This window comes from Entelurus aequoreus, linkage group LG10 (genome assembly GCF_033978785.1).
Source record: "Entelurus aequoreus isolate RoL-2023_Sb linkage group LG10, RoL_Eaeq_v1.1, whole genome shotgun sequence".
Classification (NCBI taxonomy): Eukaryota; Metazoa; Chordata; class Actinopteri; order Syngnathiformes; family Syngnathidae; genus Entelurus; species Entelurus aequoreus.
Window position 1 is genome coordinate 34,397,322 of NC_084740.1, and position 15,831 is coordinate 34,413,152.

Below are 15,831 nucleotides of genomic sequence, written 5' to 3' on the forward strand. Positions count from 1 at the left end.
AAATGTGTCTGGGGTCCGGTATATCTTTTTTTAGGAACACTGATACAAAACCTCACAATAATATCTGATTGAATGCTAAAAACTTTATGACAGACCGCCTTAAAAACGGAATGTAATGTTGTTGTTTTTTGATTGATCGAGACTTTTATTAGTAGATTGCACAGTGAAGTACAATTGACCACTAAATGGTAACACTCGAATAAGTTTTTCAACTTGTTTAAGTCAGGTTCCATTTAAATTGATTCATGATACAGATATATAATATCATCATAATACAGTCATCACACAAGATAATCATCAGGGTATATACATTTAATTATTTACAATCCGGGATGTGGAGGGGGGGTTAGGTTTGTTTGTTATTATGGCTGCGAATCTTTGGGTATCCCACGATTCGAATCAATATCGATTATTGGGGTCACGATTGGATTCAAAAACGATATTTTCCCGATTCAAAACGATTCTCTATTCATTCAATACATAGGATGTCAGCAGAATCTACCCCAGTCTGCTGACATGCAAGCAGAGTAGTAGATTTTTGTAAAAATCTTTTATAATTGTAAAGGACAATGTTTTATCAATTGATTGCAATAATGTAAATTTGTTTTAACTATTAAATGAACCAAAAATATGACTTATTTTATCTTTGTGAAAATATTGGGCACAGTCTGTTAAGTCTATGAGATGCGATGCAAGTGTAAGCCACTGTGACACTATATGGAGCGCATTCCATATTGATGTGGCATAGAAAGAGAATGAGTTAAGACCTGTGTTAGATTGGAATCTGGGTTTAAAGGCCTACTGAAATGAATTTTTTTTATTTAAACGGGGATAGCAGATCTATTCTATGTGTCATACTTGATCATTTCGCGATATTGCCATATTTTTGCTGAAAGGATTTAGTATAGAACAACGACGATAAAGATCGCAACTTTTGGTATCTGATAAAAAAAGGCTTGCCCCTACCGGAAGTAGCGTGACGTAGTCAATTGAACATATACGCAAAGTTCCCTATTGTTTACAATGATGGCCGCATGAAGTGAGAGAGATTCGGACCGAGAAAGCGACGATTTCCCCATTAATTTGAGCGAGGATGAAATATTTTTAAATGAGGAAAGTGAAAGTGAAGGACTAGTGGGGAGTGGAAGATGCTGTGAGAGCCGGGGGTGACCTGATATTCAGCTGGAAATGACTACAACAGTAAATAAACACAAGACATATATATACTCTATTAGCCACAACACAACCAGGCTTATATTTAATATGCCACAAATTAATCCCGCATAAAAACACCTAGGTGTTTGTTATGCTAGCTCCTAGCTACTAGCTCGAGCTAGTTATAGCTCGAGCGGGTAATATGGACGGGATCCTGTATATATAACCCGCCAATACGATTCAAACACCTGCACAACACACACACTCACTCAGCCCAAACAACCGTTCACCTAACCCAAGGTTCATAAAGCTTATATATTTAATCAAAGTTACGTACATGAAACGCACGTACTGGCAAGCAATCAAATGTTTGGAAGCGCGCGGGTGGGACCTGATATTCAGCTGGGAATGACTACAACAGTAAATAAACACAAGACATATATATACTCTATTAGCCACAACACAACCAGGCTTATATTTAATAAGCCACAAATTAATCCCGCATAAAAACACCTAGGTGTTTGTTATGCTAGCTCCTAGCTACTAGCTACTAGCTCGAGCTAGTTATAGCTCGAGCGGGTAATATGGACGGGATCCCGTATATATAACCCGCCAATACAATTCAAACACCTGCATAACACACACACTCACTCAGCCCAAACAACCGTTCACCTAACCCAAGGTTCATAAAGCTTATGTATTTAATCAAAGTTACGTACATGACACGCACGTACGGGCAAGCAATCAAATGTTTGGAAGCGCGCGGGTGGGACCTGATATTCAGCTGGGAATGACTACAACAATAAATAAACACAAGACATATATATATACTCTATTAGCCACAACACAACCAGGCTTATATTTAATATGCCACAAATTAATCCTAATGCTAGCTCCTAGCTCCTAGCTACTAGCTCGAGCTAGTTATAGCAAGCGATCAAATGTTTGGAAGCGCAGTTGTGTACTCACGTTATCGCAACTGTGTATCCAAATCAAAGTCCTCCTGGTAAGAGTCTCTGTTGTCCGAGTTCTTCCATCTTGACTGCATCTTTCGGGAATGTAAACAAAGAAGCGCCGGCTGTGTACGTGTTGTTGCTGACTTCCCTCGCAAAATAGACACTTCGCACCGACAACTTTCTTCTTTGCTTGCTCAGCTTCTTTCTCCATAATGCAATGAACAAATTGCAACAGATTCACCAACACAGATGTCCAGAATACTGTGGAATAATGAGATGAAAACAGAGCTATTTCGTATTGACTTCAATGGTGTCCGAATACTTCCGTTTCAATGATTGACGTCACGCGCATACGTCAACCCTCAGAGGCGTTTCGAACCGGAAGTTTAGCGGGAAATTTAAAATTGCACTTTATAAGTTAACCCGGCCGTATTGGCATGTGTTGCAATGTTAAGATTTCATCATTGATATATAAACTATCAGACTGCGTGGTCGGTAGTAGTGGCTTTCAGTAGGCCTTTAACGTGGTTAGTGGAGCTCCCCCTGGTGTTGTGGTTATGGCGGTCATTTACGTTGAGGAAGTAGTTTGACATGTACTTCGGTATCAGGGAGGTGTAGTGGATTTTATAGACTAGGCTAAGGCTGAAACGACGCGTCGACATAGTCGACGTCATCGGTTATGTAAATACGTCGACGCCGTTTTTGTGCGTCGACGCGTCGCATAATTACGTCACACTACCGTCATGGCGGAGCGCAAAGCAGACTGTGCGAGCGAGGGGAAAACGCACGCCAAAAGTCGTCAAAAGTGTGGGAGTATTTCAATACACAGCCTAATAATGTTGTTGTATGCACAGTGTCGAGCGTAAATGGCCTATCATAGCAGCACAACGGCTATGAACGAACATTTGAAAAGAAAACCATCAACCATCAACTTGTCAATCGTCCGTGTTAGCATACGTTGTCATCATTACACAAAAACATGAATGTGTCATTTGTATCTGCTAGGGGTGTAACGTTATGTGTTTTGTATTGAACCGTTTCGGTACGGGGCTTTCGGTTCGGTACGGGGGTGTACCGAACGAGTTTCTAAGCTAAAGCTAACTTTAGCTGCTAAAGTCTTAACAAGTTGCTTTGCTCCTTCTGCGGCTGCCTCTGTCTCAGCACGCAGCATTGTCCCACCCACACAACCATCTGATTGGTACACACGCAGCATTGTCCCACCCATACAACCATCTGATTGGTACACACGCAGCATTGTCCCACCCACACAACATCTGATTGGTACACACGAAGCATTATCAGCCAATCAGCAGTGCGTATTCAGAGCGCATGTAGTCAGCGCTTCAGCGTGGAGCAGATAGGTGTTTAGCAGGTGAGCATCAGGCAGCGGACTCTCCCCAAATGATAATAAACACCTCCCAGTCAACTACTAGTAACATCACTATGAGCCCGTTGACCTACTAGAAACTTAAACTGCAGCTCAGCTCACTCGCAGTCCTGGCTTGAGGTGAAGGCTAATTACCTCTCAGTTCCAGCCACATCGACCCCTTCTGAGCGCCTATTTTCAGCTGCTGGGAATATTGTAAACAAGAAAAGAAGCAAAGCAAGTAGACATGCTAACCTTTCTTCATTACAACTGTTAGTCACTCACTGGAATGAGTAGAATTGGTTATTGTGTACTGTGTTGGACTGGATGTTTATTTTGCACATTTTAAAAGCAATACTTAATGTTTACAGTGCTCCAGAATATTTAGATTGGCACTTTTTTGTATTGATGTTTATCTTTATTTTTGCACATTTTAGCAAATAAGCAATACTTTCACTTTTGTTGAAATGTTTACACTTTTGTTACAGAATATTTCGTTTTGCACTTTTTTGTATTGGATGTTTATCTTTATTTTTGCACATTTTAAAGCAAAATAAGCAATACTTTTACTTTTGAAATGCTTAAGATTTGCACTAGATGTTTACTTTTATATTTGCACATTAAAAAGCAAATAAGATACTTTTAATTTTGTTAAATGTTAAAAGTTTTAAATGTTTACATTGTTACAGAATATTTTGTCATGTTGTTGTCAATGTTGACTGAGTGGCCATACTTTTTTTTTTGTAAATAAAAGCCATGCCTTTTGAAAAAACTGGCCTACTTTTATTTTTTCATCTTCATTTTAAATAAAATAAAATAAAAAATAATCGGTAAAAGGAAAAATAATCTATAGATGAATCGAAAAAATAATCTATAGATTAACCGATTAATCGAAAAAATAATCTGTAGATTAATCGATAGAAAAATAATCGTTAGCTGCAGCCTTAGACTAGGCTCAGTGCAAGTTGTTTTACTCTGTCCTCCACCCTGAGCCAGCCCATTTTGAAAAAGTGGGTAGGAGTGAGGTGTGATCTGGGGTGGAGGTCTAGAAGTAATCTGACTAGCTTGTTCTGGGATGTTTGGAGTTTAGATTTGAGGGTTTTGGAGGCGCTAGGGTACCAGGAGGTGCATGCGTAATCGAAAAAGGGTTGAACGAGAGTTCCCGCTAGAATCTTCATGGTGCTTTTGTTGACCAGAGAGGAGATTCTATAGAGAAATCTCGTTCATTGGTTGACCTTTTTGATCTCGGCTGTTGATATTACAGGAAAGATTAGCCTCTAGAATGGAACCTATGTAGGTGACCTCATCTTTCCTGGTGATAACAATGTCACCTACTTTTATAGTGAAGTCATTGACTTTCTTAAGGTTGATGTGGGACCCAAACAGGATGCATTACGTTTTACCCAAGTGTATGGATAGCTTGTTGTCAGCGAGCCAGGTGCATGTTCTACAGAGTTCAGCACTGAGGATTTTCTCCACCTGTGACTTGTCCTTGTCTGATACCAGTAGGGCGGAGTCATCCGCAAACAATTTTTTTTTTTTACTGTACAAGACACCCAGAATGTACATGAAATAATGTGGGATTTACAATATTAACTATGAATGATAAAACACTGAATAATGACAACATATGAACGTCACACCCCCTCTCCATCCACATATTATACAATCAAGCGAAACGCAGCAAAAATGCAACAAACACAGCAAAATATGAACGCAAAGGGTAAAAAAAAACCCACCTACAATCTGATATATCACTAAGCTTTAGATATTGTTGTAAAAAATCTCTTTCCGCGTCTGTCCCTGACACCCACATTTCAGGCTGGCTGCTGTGGAAACGCTCCCCACCCACACTGCTTGGTGCCTCGTTTGAGCTGCTGTGACTTAGATGACCATAGTAACTAATTAGATTAGCATAGTAACTAATTCGATTACCATAGTAACTAGTATATCATGCAAAAGTGCAGATTCCAACCATTGAAATACTTTGTATAGTTCAAGACTTACGGTCATTAGACAACATCACTGCACATCATAATGGCAGCTACACTTTCCATCTTAAAGATCTAAAAAAAATATTTAGGAATGTCGGGAGGGCCAGATTGAAAAGCTTATCGGGCTTCATGGGCCCCCGGGCCTTAATTTGCCCAGGTCTGTGTTAGGCCATGTCCACACGAACACGGAGAGTTTCAAAAACACATGTTTGGGGTTAAAACAATCTCCATCCACACAAGTGTAGTTTCAAAACCGTCTATGTCTACACACAAACGCATACACCTGCTGTCATGCACATTTTGTCCAATCAGAAGCCTGAAAAAAGCAGCAATAGCTGACGTGGTGCCATTACACCTCCTATTAGTAGGGCTGTGCGATATGGCCTTTTTTTAATATCTCGATATTGTTAGGCCATGTTATGATACACGATATATATCTCGATATTTTGCCTTAGCCTTGAATGAGCACTTGATGCATATAATCACAGCAGTATGATGATTCTATGAATAAAACATTCTTCTTCATACTGCATTAATATATGCTCATTTTAAACTTTCATTCAGAGAGGGAAATCACAACTAAGTCAATTTACTAAAACTGTATTTATTAAACAGTTATTAAGCAGTGGCACAAACATTCATGTCATTTCAAAAACAGAAAGTGCAAGATTGTCAGAGACATTTTAAAACAAGTTATTAGTGCACTTTTGTGCATGATGTCACTAAGATGACTTATCAAAACAACACTAAATTAAAGTGCACTTTTTGTACAGAACGCCACTACAATAGTTTAAAACAAAGAAAGTGCACTTTTGTGCATGATGTCACACAAGATAATTCAATAAGTGTCACATAAAAATGAGCTGCATATCAAATAGTATATGTCCTACGGTGTTGATGTGGAAATAGTTGCTTCGGCATTTAGTTGGTGTGGCACCGAACTGAGATTTTGACATGATGTAAAGACATATTCCCGTCAGACGATAGACCCCGTGCTGTTTTTCTTGGGAATTAATTATTCCTCCATTTGTTACCAGATTCGCACCTTCTTTCTCTCGTATTACCACTCAAACCACACCGTTAGCTGTAACGTTAACATGTCGCTACCTGTCTGCTCCGCGGGAGCGTGTGACGTTGCTCAAGTGACAGTATGTGACGTATGTAAGAAGGTGCGCTTGTTTTAAGTATCTGTGAGAAGGAGAGGCAGGAAAGAGTGAGAAACGCATGCAGTTTAATGCCCCGCAGCTAAAAGCAACTGCGTGAGAACGTATACTCGAATATCACGATATAGTAATTTTCTATATCGCACGGAGACAAACCCGCGATATATCGAGTATATCGATATATCGCCCAGCCCTACGATACACAATATATACAGTATCTCGATATTTTGCCTTAGTCTTGAATGAACACTTGATGCATATAATCACACCAGTATGATGATTCTATGTGTCTACATTAAAACATTCTATATGTGTCTATATCAGTGATTCTCAAACTTTTTTTGTCATCCCCCACTTTGGACAAGGGGGAGTTTTCAAGCCCCACCTCCCCCCATCGCCCCAACAGAACGCTAATGCCAAGCTTAACATTTTCAAAATATTGAACATCAAGTAACATCAAGTTGTATACATTCAAACTCAATAACATAAAATAACATCAAGTTCAATAATAAATAAAATAACTGTGCAGCTGTGGTATAACTTGCATCAAGTTCAATAATAAATTAAATAACTTGCATCAAGTTCAATAATACATTTTTTAAAAAGTGTTATAACTTGCATCAAGTTCAATAATAAATCAAAAAAAGTGTTATAACTTGCATTAAGATCAATAATAAATCAAATAAAAATGTTATAACTTGCATCAAGTTCAATAATAAATCAAATAACTAGCATCAAGTTCAATAATAAATCAAATAAAAGTGCCACTTTGCAATCTTTGCAAAAAAAAAGGAGGAGCTATGCATTTGGCAAGACAGGGAAAGTGAACATGAGTTTTACAGTACTCCAGCATTAGTGGCTGCAATGAGCCTGTTTTGCACTGCACAGTTCCTCAAGATCACTTGCAATGTCGCATATATGTCTCGCAACTGTGTCGTTTGACAGTGGACAGCTTTTAATTTTGCTGCGCTTGTCTCGTCAAGCATGACTGACACCATGTCTATTGCAGCGGGGAGAATGAGCTGCTCAGCAATTGTGTGTGGTTTTTTGCATTGTGCAATTCTGTATGCAACTCTATATGAAGCCATTTGAGCGTTACTGTTTACTGATGCAGCTTTTACCATGCGCTTCTCCTGTTGACGGTACTCTGCCAGTTTTCTTTGAAAGAAATCAAGTGGCTTATTGACGTGATTGGGGTGTGTGGTCTCGAGGTGTCTCTTTAATTTGTTGGATATAATGGCGTCTGCTGCTAGCGGTTTTAGACACAGAACACACAGGGGTCTCTCCTCTGCCCCCACCACCGCTGCCGTGAATCCAAGAGCAAGATACCCTTCATCATATTTTCTTTTCGGTTGGCTTTTTGGTTGATTAGGCCCGTCAGATTTATGTTTCTCTGCAGGCGCTGGCTCTGGCTCGACGACCTTTGAGGTGCGAGTCACTAATTTATCCATTTTGTGTAATTGTGGTCCACACATTAGCCTGCTACCCATCCGCGTGAAAGTTTTTTCCGCTTAGCCCCGCCCCCATTAGTTACTGTTGCTATGTCTGTCAAACTTTCGCTCCTACCTAGAAATTTAAAGCCTACAGGAAAAATAAGTCATTTACATTTATTTATGTAGCGGATTTCACAGACAGAATCACAAAGTGATTTACAGTGTGTATAGAAAATGAAAGCATAGTAAAAAAAAAAATCTAAGAATATAATAATTTAAAAAAAAATTTAAAGTGAAATTTCCTCCCGTTCCTCGCGCCCCACCTGTCATGTCTTTATTCCCTACCAGTGGGGCGCGCCCCAAACTTTGAGAAACGCTGGTCTATATAAAGCACGTGGACGTGCGTGTGCCGCTGCAAAACTCTCATGGAATTATAAAGCATTTAATCATCCACATAGTGATATAGCACATGTGCAATGAAGTGTATATTGTATTCAACATCATTACACACTACAAGGAGGACGCTACATTGTTTTTGTTTAGTTGATTGTTTGCTTTTTATGCGAGAGCACGGTCGCGCCGCCGGCTCAATCTACAAAAATGGAAGCAAGACACGTAAGTTAACTTCATGATTTGTTGTTAAACAAGGAATAAAAACATAAGATAATGTTGCACCTTTCTTATGACACATAGCAAAAAGTCTTGCTTGTCAAAGTTGTCCCATCAGGTGGGTGTTTGACAGCGATCGTATCCAAAACAGCTGACTGTCATTAGCGCCGGCGGGATTGTCGCAAAGCCCATTTTGATGTGTCTTTTTTTTATTAGTGTTGAGTGAAAATAGCAGCATGTTTAAGTTCAATCATACAGTAAGTCCTCTTATAGTGTGTTTAAAGGCAGCAAGGCAGTGTTGTTGAGCTTGGAAATGACAGCTCACAACCATGACGTCATCACAAGTCTCCGTTTGTGCGGTGTACACGCATACGCTAAGCGGAGAGTTTGGATCTTTTCACTTTGGCCAGCGTTTGCAAAAATCTGTGTTTTTAAAGACAAAAGCATGCGTCTGCGTGTGGACAAGAGGCCTAAACGCAGAGATAAGTATGCGTTTATTAAGTATCTGTTTTCGTGTGGACATGACCTTAAACAGAGGCCGCCCAATTGGACACTGTTTGTATTTTATATATACTGTATATCGTTTTATATTATACATAAAAACATCAAAATAACAGCAAGCACAACATTAAAACTTTGAATAACTTAATATATTTAACTTAAAGGTGAACTGCATTTTCGGGGGGAATTTTGCCTATCGTTCACAATGAGAACCAAGAAGACGTATATATATTTTGTAATGCACTCCAACCCGTAAATAGAAGCCCGCTTACAATGAAGTTATGGGAGGTCTTCTATTAAAATAACCATCCAAAAAGGGCCAACAATACTCCATTTACATCTCCTAACCTGAATATTAACCAAGTATCAGTGATATTGTTATTATAAGCGCTAAGGCAGACAAATATATTTTAGTGGCGCATGGTCACAGGTAAAGCTAACAAGCTTGTTGCTGTTATATTGACGTCACCAGCTGGTGAGCTGCTTTCTCGCCTCGATGGTCATGAAAGTTTATTCTGGATCATAAATAATGCCTCCTTACCTTGGTAGTAGAAGGTTGAGGACATAATTTGTCAAGTTGGTCAATTTTGGCATCCAATTTAGACTCGGAAATGGCCTACATGTAAACGATCAGCAAGATTACTGCCGCCACACCTTCAAAATATTTGTTCTTTTTTTCCCCATGAAAACGTGTTTTTTTAAACATGAAAGCAAATTTAAATGATTTATGAATAGATGTACCGTATACAGTCTATTATTTACGTACTGTTGGCTATAATAAGTTTGAAAAACAGCTCAAGTATCATAAAAACGTTCCTCATTGCTTTATTTTGGGGGGGGGAACGTGCATCTAAATCGCCTGTCAGAAATGCGTCAGCTGGTCGCGCACCTAAACGAGTTGACACCCGGCAAAAGTAAGGAGAGAAAGTTGAAGAGAGGGGTATTTTAAGCTATTTCATGCATTTCTTGATCAAGCCATTGTAAACTACCTGAAGTCTTTTGACATTAACGTCTAACTTTACGCTGTGTGTGGGTTTTCTCCGGGCGCTCCAGTTTCTTCCCAAATTCCAAAAACTTCGAGACAGTAAATTGTCCATAGTTATGAATGTGAGTGTGAATGATTGTCTATCTGTGCCCTGCGATTGGCAATGCTAATTTTTGAGCTTGTCAATAAACTAGTCCATTGTACATTAGCATTAAGCTAGTGGCATTACAGCTCAACCTTCATCCTGCATAATTGTATTGCTTTTTTCACATCGTGGCAGTTAAGGGGAAACCCTGCACCTCCCTTTTTCTTTGCGAGGATTATGAGTCAGTCTTTATCCAAATGGGAATATATCAACATCCTAGCAGTCGGCATCCTAATAACAGCAGACATTGTACAGTAAGTGATGTTTTATCATGTTGGTTGGCTCTCATGATGTTTGCAGTGAGTAGTAATCAGTGATTTTGTCGAAGGAAAAAGCGTATGTAGTGATGTCTGTCAAATTAATTCTACGCCATATGCTTAAAATGAGAAAAATATGTGAATAGTACATGTTACTATAAATGTGACCGTTTCTACATTACACATATACTTACAGCATGCATATATAACCTTAATGGGGGTGTTTGGATGTTTTTTTGTATGCGACTTATAAGCATAACACAGCGACTTACATGTTATCAGACTTTCGATCGCATGTATTTACTTTTTAGAATGCATAAAAAAGGAAAAAACATGTGTTCTTGTCTTTGTGAATGATAGGCAAACAAAGTGCAGTTCCCCTTTTATTTTGATTAAAAGAAAAGAGGGCACTTTTTTGCAAGCTGACAAATTATAAACATACCATTAGTTTATATTATATAATGCAAATTGCCAGTATAAAAAGACCACAAAAATGAATGCTGTGGATTTTGTATAGTGTATTTTGACATTGTTTGCTGAAAGGTTGAAATGTCAATAAATTAGAGTAAAAAAATTTGCCGTACGCAATAATTATAATTATTTGCACGGGTCAGTAATATAGAAGGACGTGTATTTGCACTTAAAGTATAGTAAATTAAGTCTATAAATATCAGTTGACATAATCCTTATCCCTACAATAGATTTGTATGTTTTTTGTATACTATGAATGTAACGTTAAGAACATCTCATACCACAGTTATCATTATTATTACGATGTTGTTGACTCTGCTCAAAAAGTACTTATACACACACCAAATTTGGCACGTAATATACTTTCTTGGCAGAAGAAACATTAAATAATTATGTTCTGGCTTCTTAAGAGCCTTTTTTTTTCCCATTGGAGTTTTTAAATATGTTGATCTTCTTCTGTTTTAATTTGTTGCAGTTTTAGTAGGGGTTTTTATGTGAAAGAAAAAGGCGGGTGTTGGGGCGCTTCACTTCCAGTTTGTGACGTGACGCGAGTTCACTTCCTGTTGTCGTTATTTCATCAAGTATTGATCGATCGCTTTGTGTGAAGAGAGCACAGCCTGTTGGTTCAATGTGCACAATTCAATAGCTTAGTTGCTCAGACAGTAATGTGTTTTGGTTTTTTTTAAGATGGGGGGATGTCGTTTTTTTAATGGGGAAATACTTTAATGCCGTCTGAATTCATGTTAGCCTTTAAGCGTGCCTGCGCCAGCTTGCGTCTCCAATAAATGAGCAGTGCAATGAGCAGTCCGTGAGTTTATCAAAGTGTGGTTGTCAACCATGGTTTTACAATCATTTTTAATTCAAAACACCTATAGTAACCATCGGAAGTTGTACCGCGGTTTATCATTATACAATTTATCGTTGCATCCCTAGTGTATACATTTTGGGCAAAAGTTTGAATTGTTAAATTTATTTATTTTCACAAAATCTTGTACAAATATCATTGAACGTTCTCGGTTGTAGAGGTCTGCAAATTATCAGTATCGGTTAAAATTTCCATTACAATGCATCCCTGACATGGATGCAGCGTTGTAAGAAAAAGGAGGTGAGTCATTGGGCTGGCAATTTGGCTGAAAACTGTATCACTATGTTTTATATCGGTCAAAATTGCTAATGATGTTTTTTATGACCTATGGAAAATAAGGACCAGGAGGAAAATCTATTAAATGTCAACATTTTTATTTCAAATGTAATTAACCTTCCTCTGATTATAATTATCTCAGCTATTAGGGCAGAAAGGAAAGGAAATGTCAACACAACCATGGAAAACACTCAGTCAACGTAAACAAAATTCTAAAATCACATTGAACACTTAACAATAACCTCTTTAAATGAAGGTGCAAAAATAAAAAAATATGTAAGAAATGCTTAATAAAGTGTAACAAAATAGTGAAAAGTGTAAAATTGTAAATATTGAGTAACCTGAGAACTATTTTCTGCAGGTTTAGTGCCAGGAAGTTACAGCTGTGCTCTAAAGGGTGAGCACGACTAAGGTGATGTGGTATTACCGGGGACGATCGCCTTGCATCGTTTAAAGACCACATTGGTCTGACTACGGTCTGTTTTAAAGGAAAAAAATGCCATGCTGTTAGATGACTTTTCCTCTTTTATCCACAATTTCTTCGCTATCTGCAGCGCTCATTTTTAGTTTCACTCAAGAATCAACCGTGAGACACCAAGATGCCGCAACCAAATTTGATAGTCTATACTGTTACCCTATTGGCTGTTAGCGTGTCACTCCAACTGATCATTGATCACCGAGAGCAAGTGCCTTTCTTCATGCAACCAATTCTTTTTCCGGTTTCTTCCGACGAAAAATAAACACAAATTATTATATTTGAACACCTTTTTTAATGATATTGATGTCTATCGCGATATATATTGATATCGTTTTATAGCCAAGCTCTAGTGAGTAATCCAGCCAATAGGAGCTGCAGTCACCACCAGAGTAGGGGACGGCGTGGCGAAGTTGGAGAGTGACCGTGCCAGCAATCTGAGGGTTACTGGTTCAATCCCCACCTTCTACCATCCTAGTCACGTCCGTTGTGTCCTTGAGCAAGACACTTCTCCCTTGCTCCTGATGGGTCCTGGTTAGCGCCTTGCATGGCAGCTCCCGCCATCAGTGTGTGAATGTGTGGGTGAATGGGTGAATGTGGAAATAGTGTCAAAGCGCTTTGTGTTCCTTAAAAAGGTAAAAAAGTGCTATACAAGTATAACCATTTAGAGTGTGTCCCGGTCTTTAGGAGGAGACAGCCAGTCCAGTGGGCAGTGACAAGGCAGCCGAGGAGGAGGGCGAGGACCTGGATGAGGACGAGTACGATGAAGAGGAGGAGGAGGAAGATGACGACCGTCCCAGGAAGAAGCCTCGACATGGAGGGTTCATCCTGGACGAAGCTGGTAAGAAAAGGCCATCCACCTCCTTCTTCTGTTTTGTCTTGTTGTTGTTTTGTCTCTAAACTCCGCCCTCTTTTTCCAGACGTGGATGATGAGTACGAGGACGAGGAAGAGCAACTGGAGGACGGAGCAGAGGACATCCTGGAGAAGGGTGAGGAATTAAATAAGTAAAGATAAATATCTGAATGAAGGTGACAAACATTCATGTTTCCAAGAATGAACATGAGCTTTGTTTTTGACGACAGCAGTAAAGTGAGTTAAAACTGTCTGTTAAGCCTGCGTGTTGTCTGACCTCTGAACTCTCTTTGTGTCGTTGGTGTCCCTCTCTGTCGTGCATGTCCTCTTCAGTTAACGGTAATTGACATATTCTTCTTCCTTCTGAACTCACGCCATTTGTGTTTGAACGAGAATGGACCATCACTTCCCTCCATGTTTCATCTATGCACGGTTTACGTCCCAACGTTCTCAGCACACTAGTGATTGTATGGCCAGCCCGGCAGCTCCATCTCTGCGTCTCAACTAGGGACGGGCATTCGACAGGCTTGATATTGCTTTAAGATGGCAGAAAAAAAAACAACAAATTGGAGAGTGTTTCCACATACACAATAAAGTAGGGCTGGACGATTACTTTGATGGATATTGATAACACGATTATTCATTAATTTGAAAACATGAGTATATGTTGTACCACCAAAACACAACTTTAAATGTAATTTAAAAGAACTGGATATGAAATAGTAACGAATAAACCACAACAAGTAAAACAAATATATCAATACATTTAAATAACAAAAGATATTTTTAAAAAAAATCTCTTTTTCAGTTTTAATATATTTTTAAATTCGGTTTTTACCTTTTACATTTATTTTACCGCCATAGTGTGTGTGCTTTTTGTGTCATACATAAAGTTTAATGAAATGTTTCATTAAATGCAAAAATCATTACATTTATTGGCGCAAATACATCTTTGGACAATTTTGACCACTACTTAATGTCAAAGCATGATAATCGTGTAAATGTATCAATAAGTGCCTAAAGTACATTATGCTTGTGTAAGGTACTTTTTTTTAAACCTTCATTTTGTTAGCGCAGTCAGACCGGATGTTGCGCATAGCGCAGTTGTTCTGAGCTTGACAGTGTGGAGGCGACTTGGGCCTTTGCATGAAAAAGAAAAGAAAAAAGCCTCAATTTGCGACTGCTGACCTGTTTGTACATTGATCTAATAATATCTTACAGATGAGATGTGTTGTGGGTGTTTGTATTGTTCTTGCTAGCTTTAGCCACGTAGGTCAGTCATTGTTGTTTCAAGTGGCCGTCTCCACATTGTTTAGTTCAGAATGGGGCGGTTAAGTGTTTCGGGGATAAATGAGCGATACCGTACATTGTGGGGACATTGGATTTTCCCAAACAAATGGTCCTTCTCCTCACTATAACCACGTACGTGTGTACATAAGCAAAACATATTTAATCTGATCATAATTCGGATTAGAAGGTTACTGTGTACATGGACCCTTAAAAAAATGATCCGATTATGACATACATTTTTATGCATCACACCTCAAATCGGAATACTTTGACATGCGCAGCTTACGCCAAAAAAATCAAAGGTATGTTATGTGCTGTGGCACCATCTTTTGGACGAGTTTGCTCACTGCATGTGCTGTAGAAGAAGCAGTGACTTCCGCTGTAAACAAAGGTGGCTTTTTGCATTTCTGCGTGTCCGAAGTTGTCACGTTATTTATTTTTCCATCTGTTCACTACTCTTTTTTTTTTTTTCCTCTCTTTTTGAAATGGATCTGTTCTGTGTTCTCCATGCTAGCAGTTAGCACTTTGGAGTATCTGTAAGGTCGTGAATAAAACAGCTCGTTGAGACAACTGGATCCCCCCTTCTATTGTTATATCGACACAAGACACTCCAGACCATACTTTTTGTTTTTGCTAGTCTCGGTTTTAGGGAAACAAAGTCAACAGTAAATAATGCTACTTCTGTACATGTTGAATGGGGGGAGACAGCAGCAAGACAATCGCTTCATTACGAGACTATTAAATGTACGGTAGTCCCCCATCCATGCCGTCAAAGACATGCGCAGTAAGGATAATTTCAAGCCGAACTTCGGAAGACTATTGGCATAAACCACTCTTCTCGATCTGAGCAAAATTTGGATCCGAACGTGTGTGATCGGGTCAGAAAGTCCGAATGGAGTGTTTACATGAACCATTTTTATTCCGGTTAGGCTTTTAATCAGAATGAGTCCATGTGGTGCACATGGCTAAAGACAGCATTTCAGTTACATTTATGTCAATTTCTGTGATACTCTGCGTTTAACAGCGGATTGTGTTTT

General features: G+C 38.9%; 1 protein-coding gene across 1 annotated transcript in view; it reads left to right on the plus strand.

The window, feature by feature from the left end:
- supt5h (SPT5 homolog, DSIF elongation factor subunit) overlaps positions 1-15,831 on the plus strand; it is a 39,198-nt gene that overhangs the window by 780 nt on the left and 22,587 nt on the right. Inside the window, exons 3-4 of the mRNA XM_062060582.1 lie at positions 13,339-13,492; positions 13,572-13,640. Coding sequence (XP_061916566.1) covers positions 13,339-13,492; positions 13,572-13,640 — 223 coding nt within the window. The remainder of the gene's footprint in view (positions 1-13,338; positions 13,493-13,571; positions 13,641-15,831) is intronic.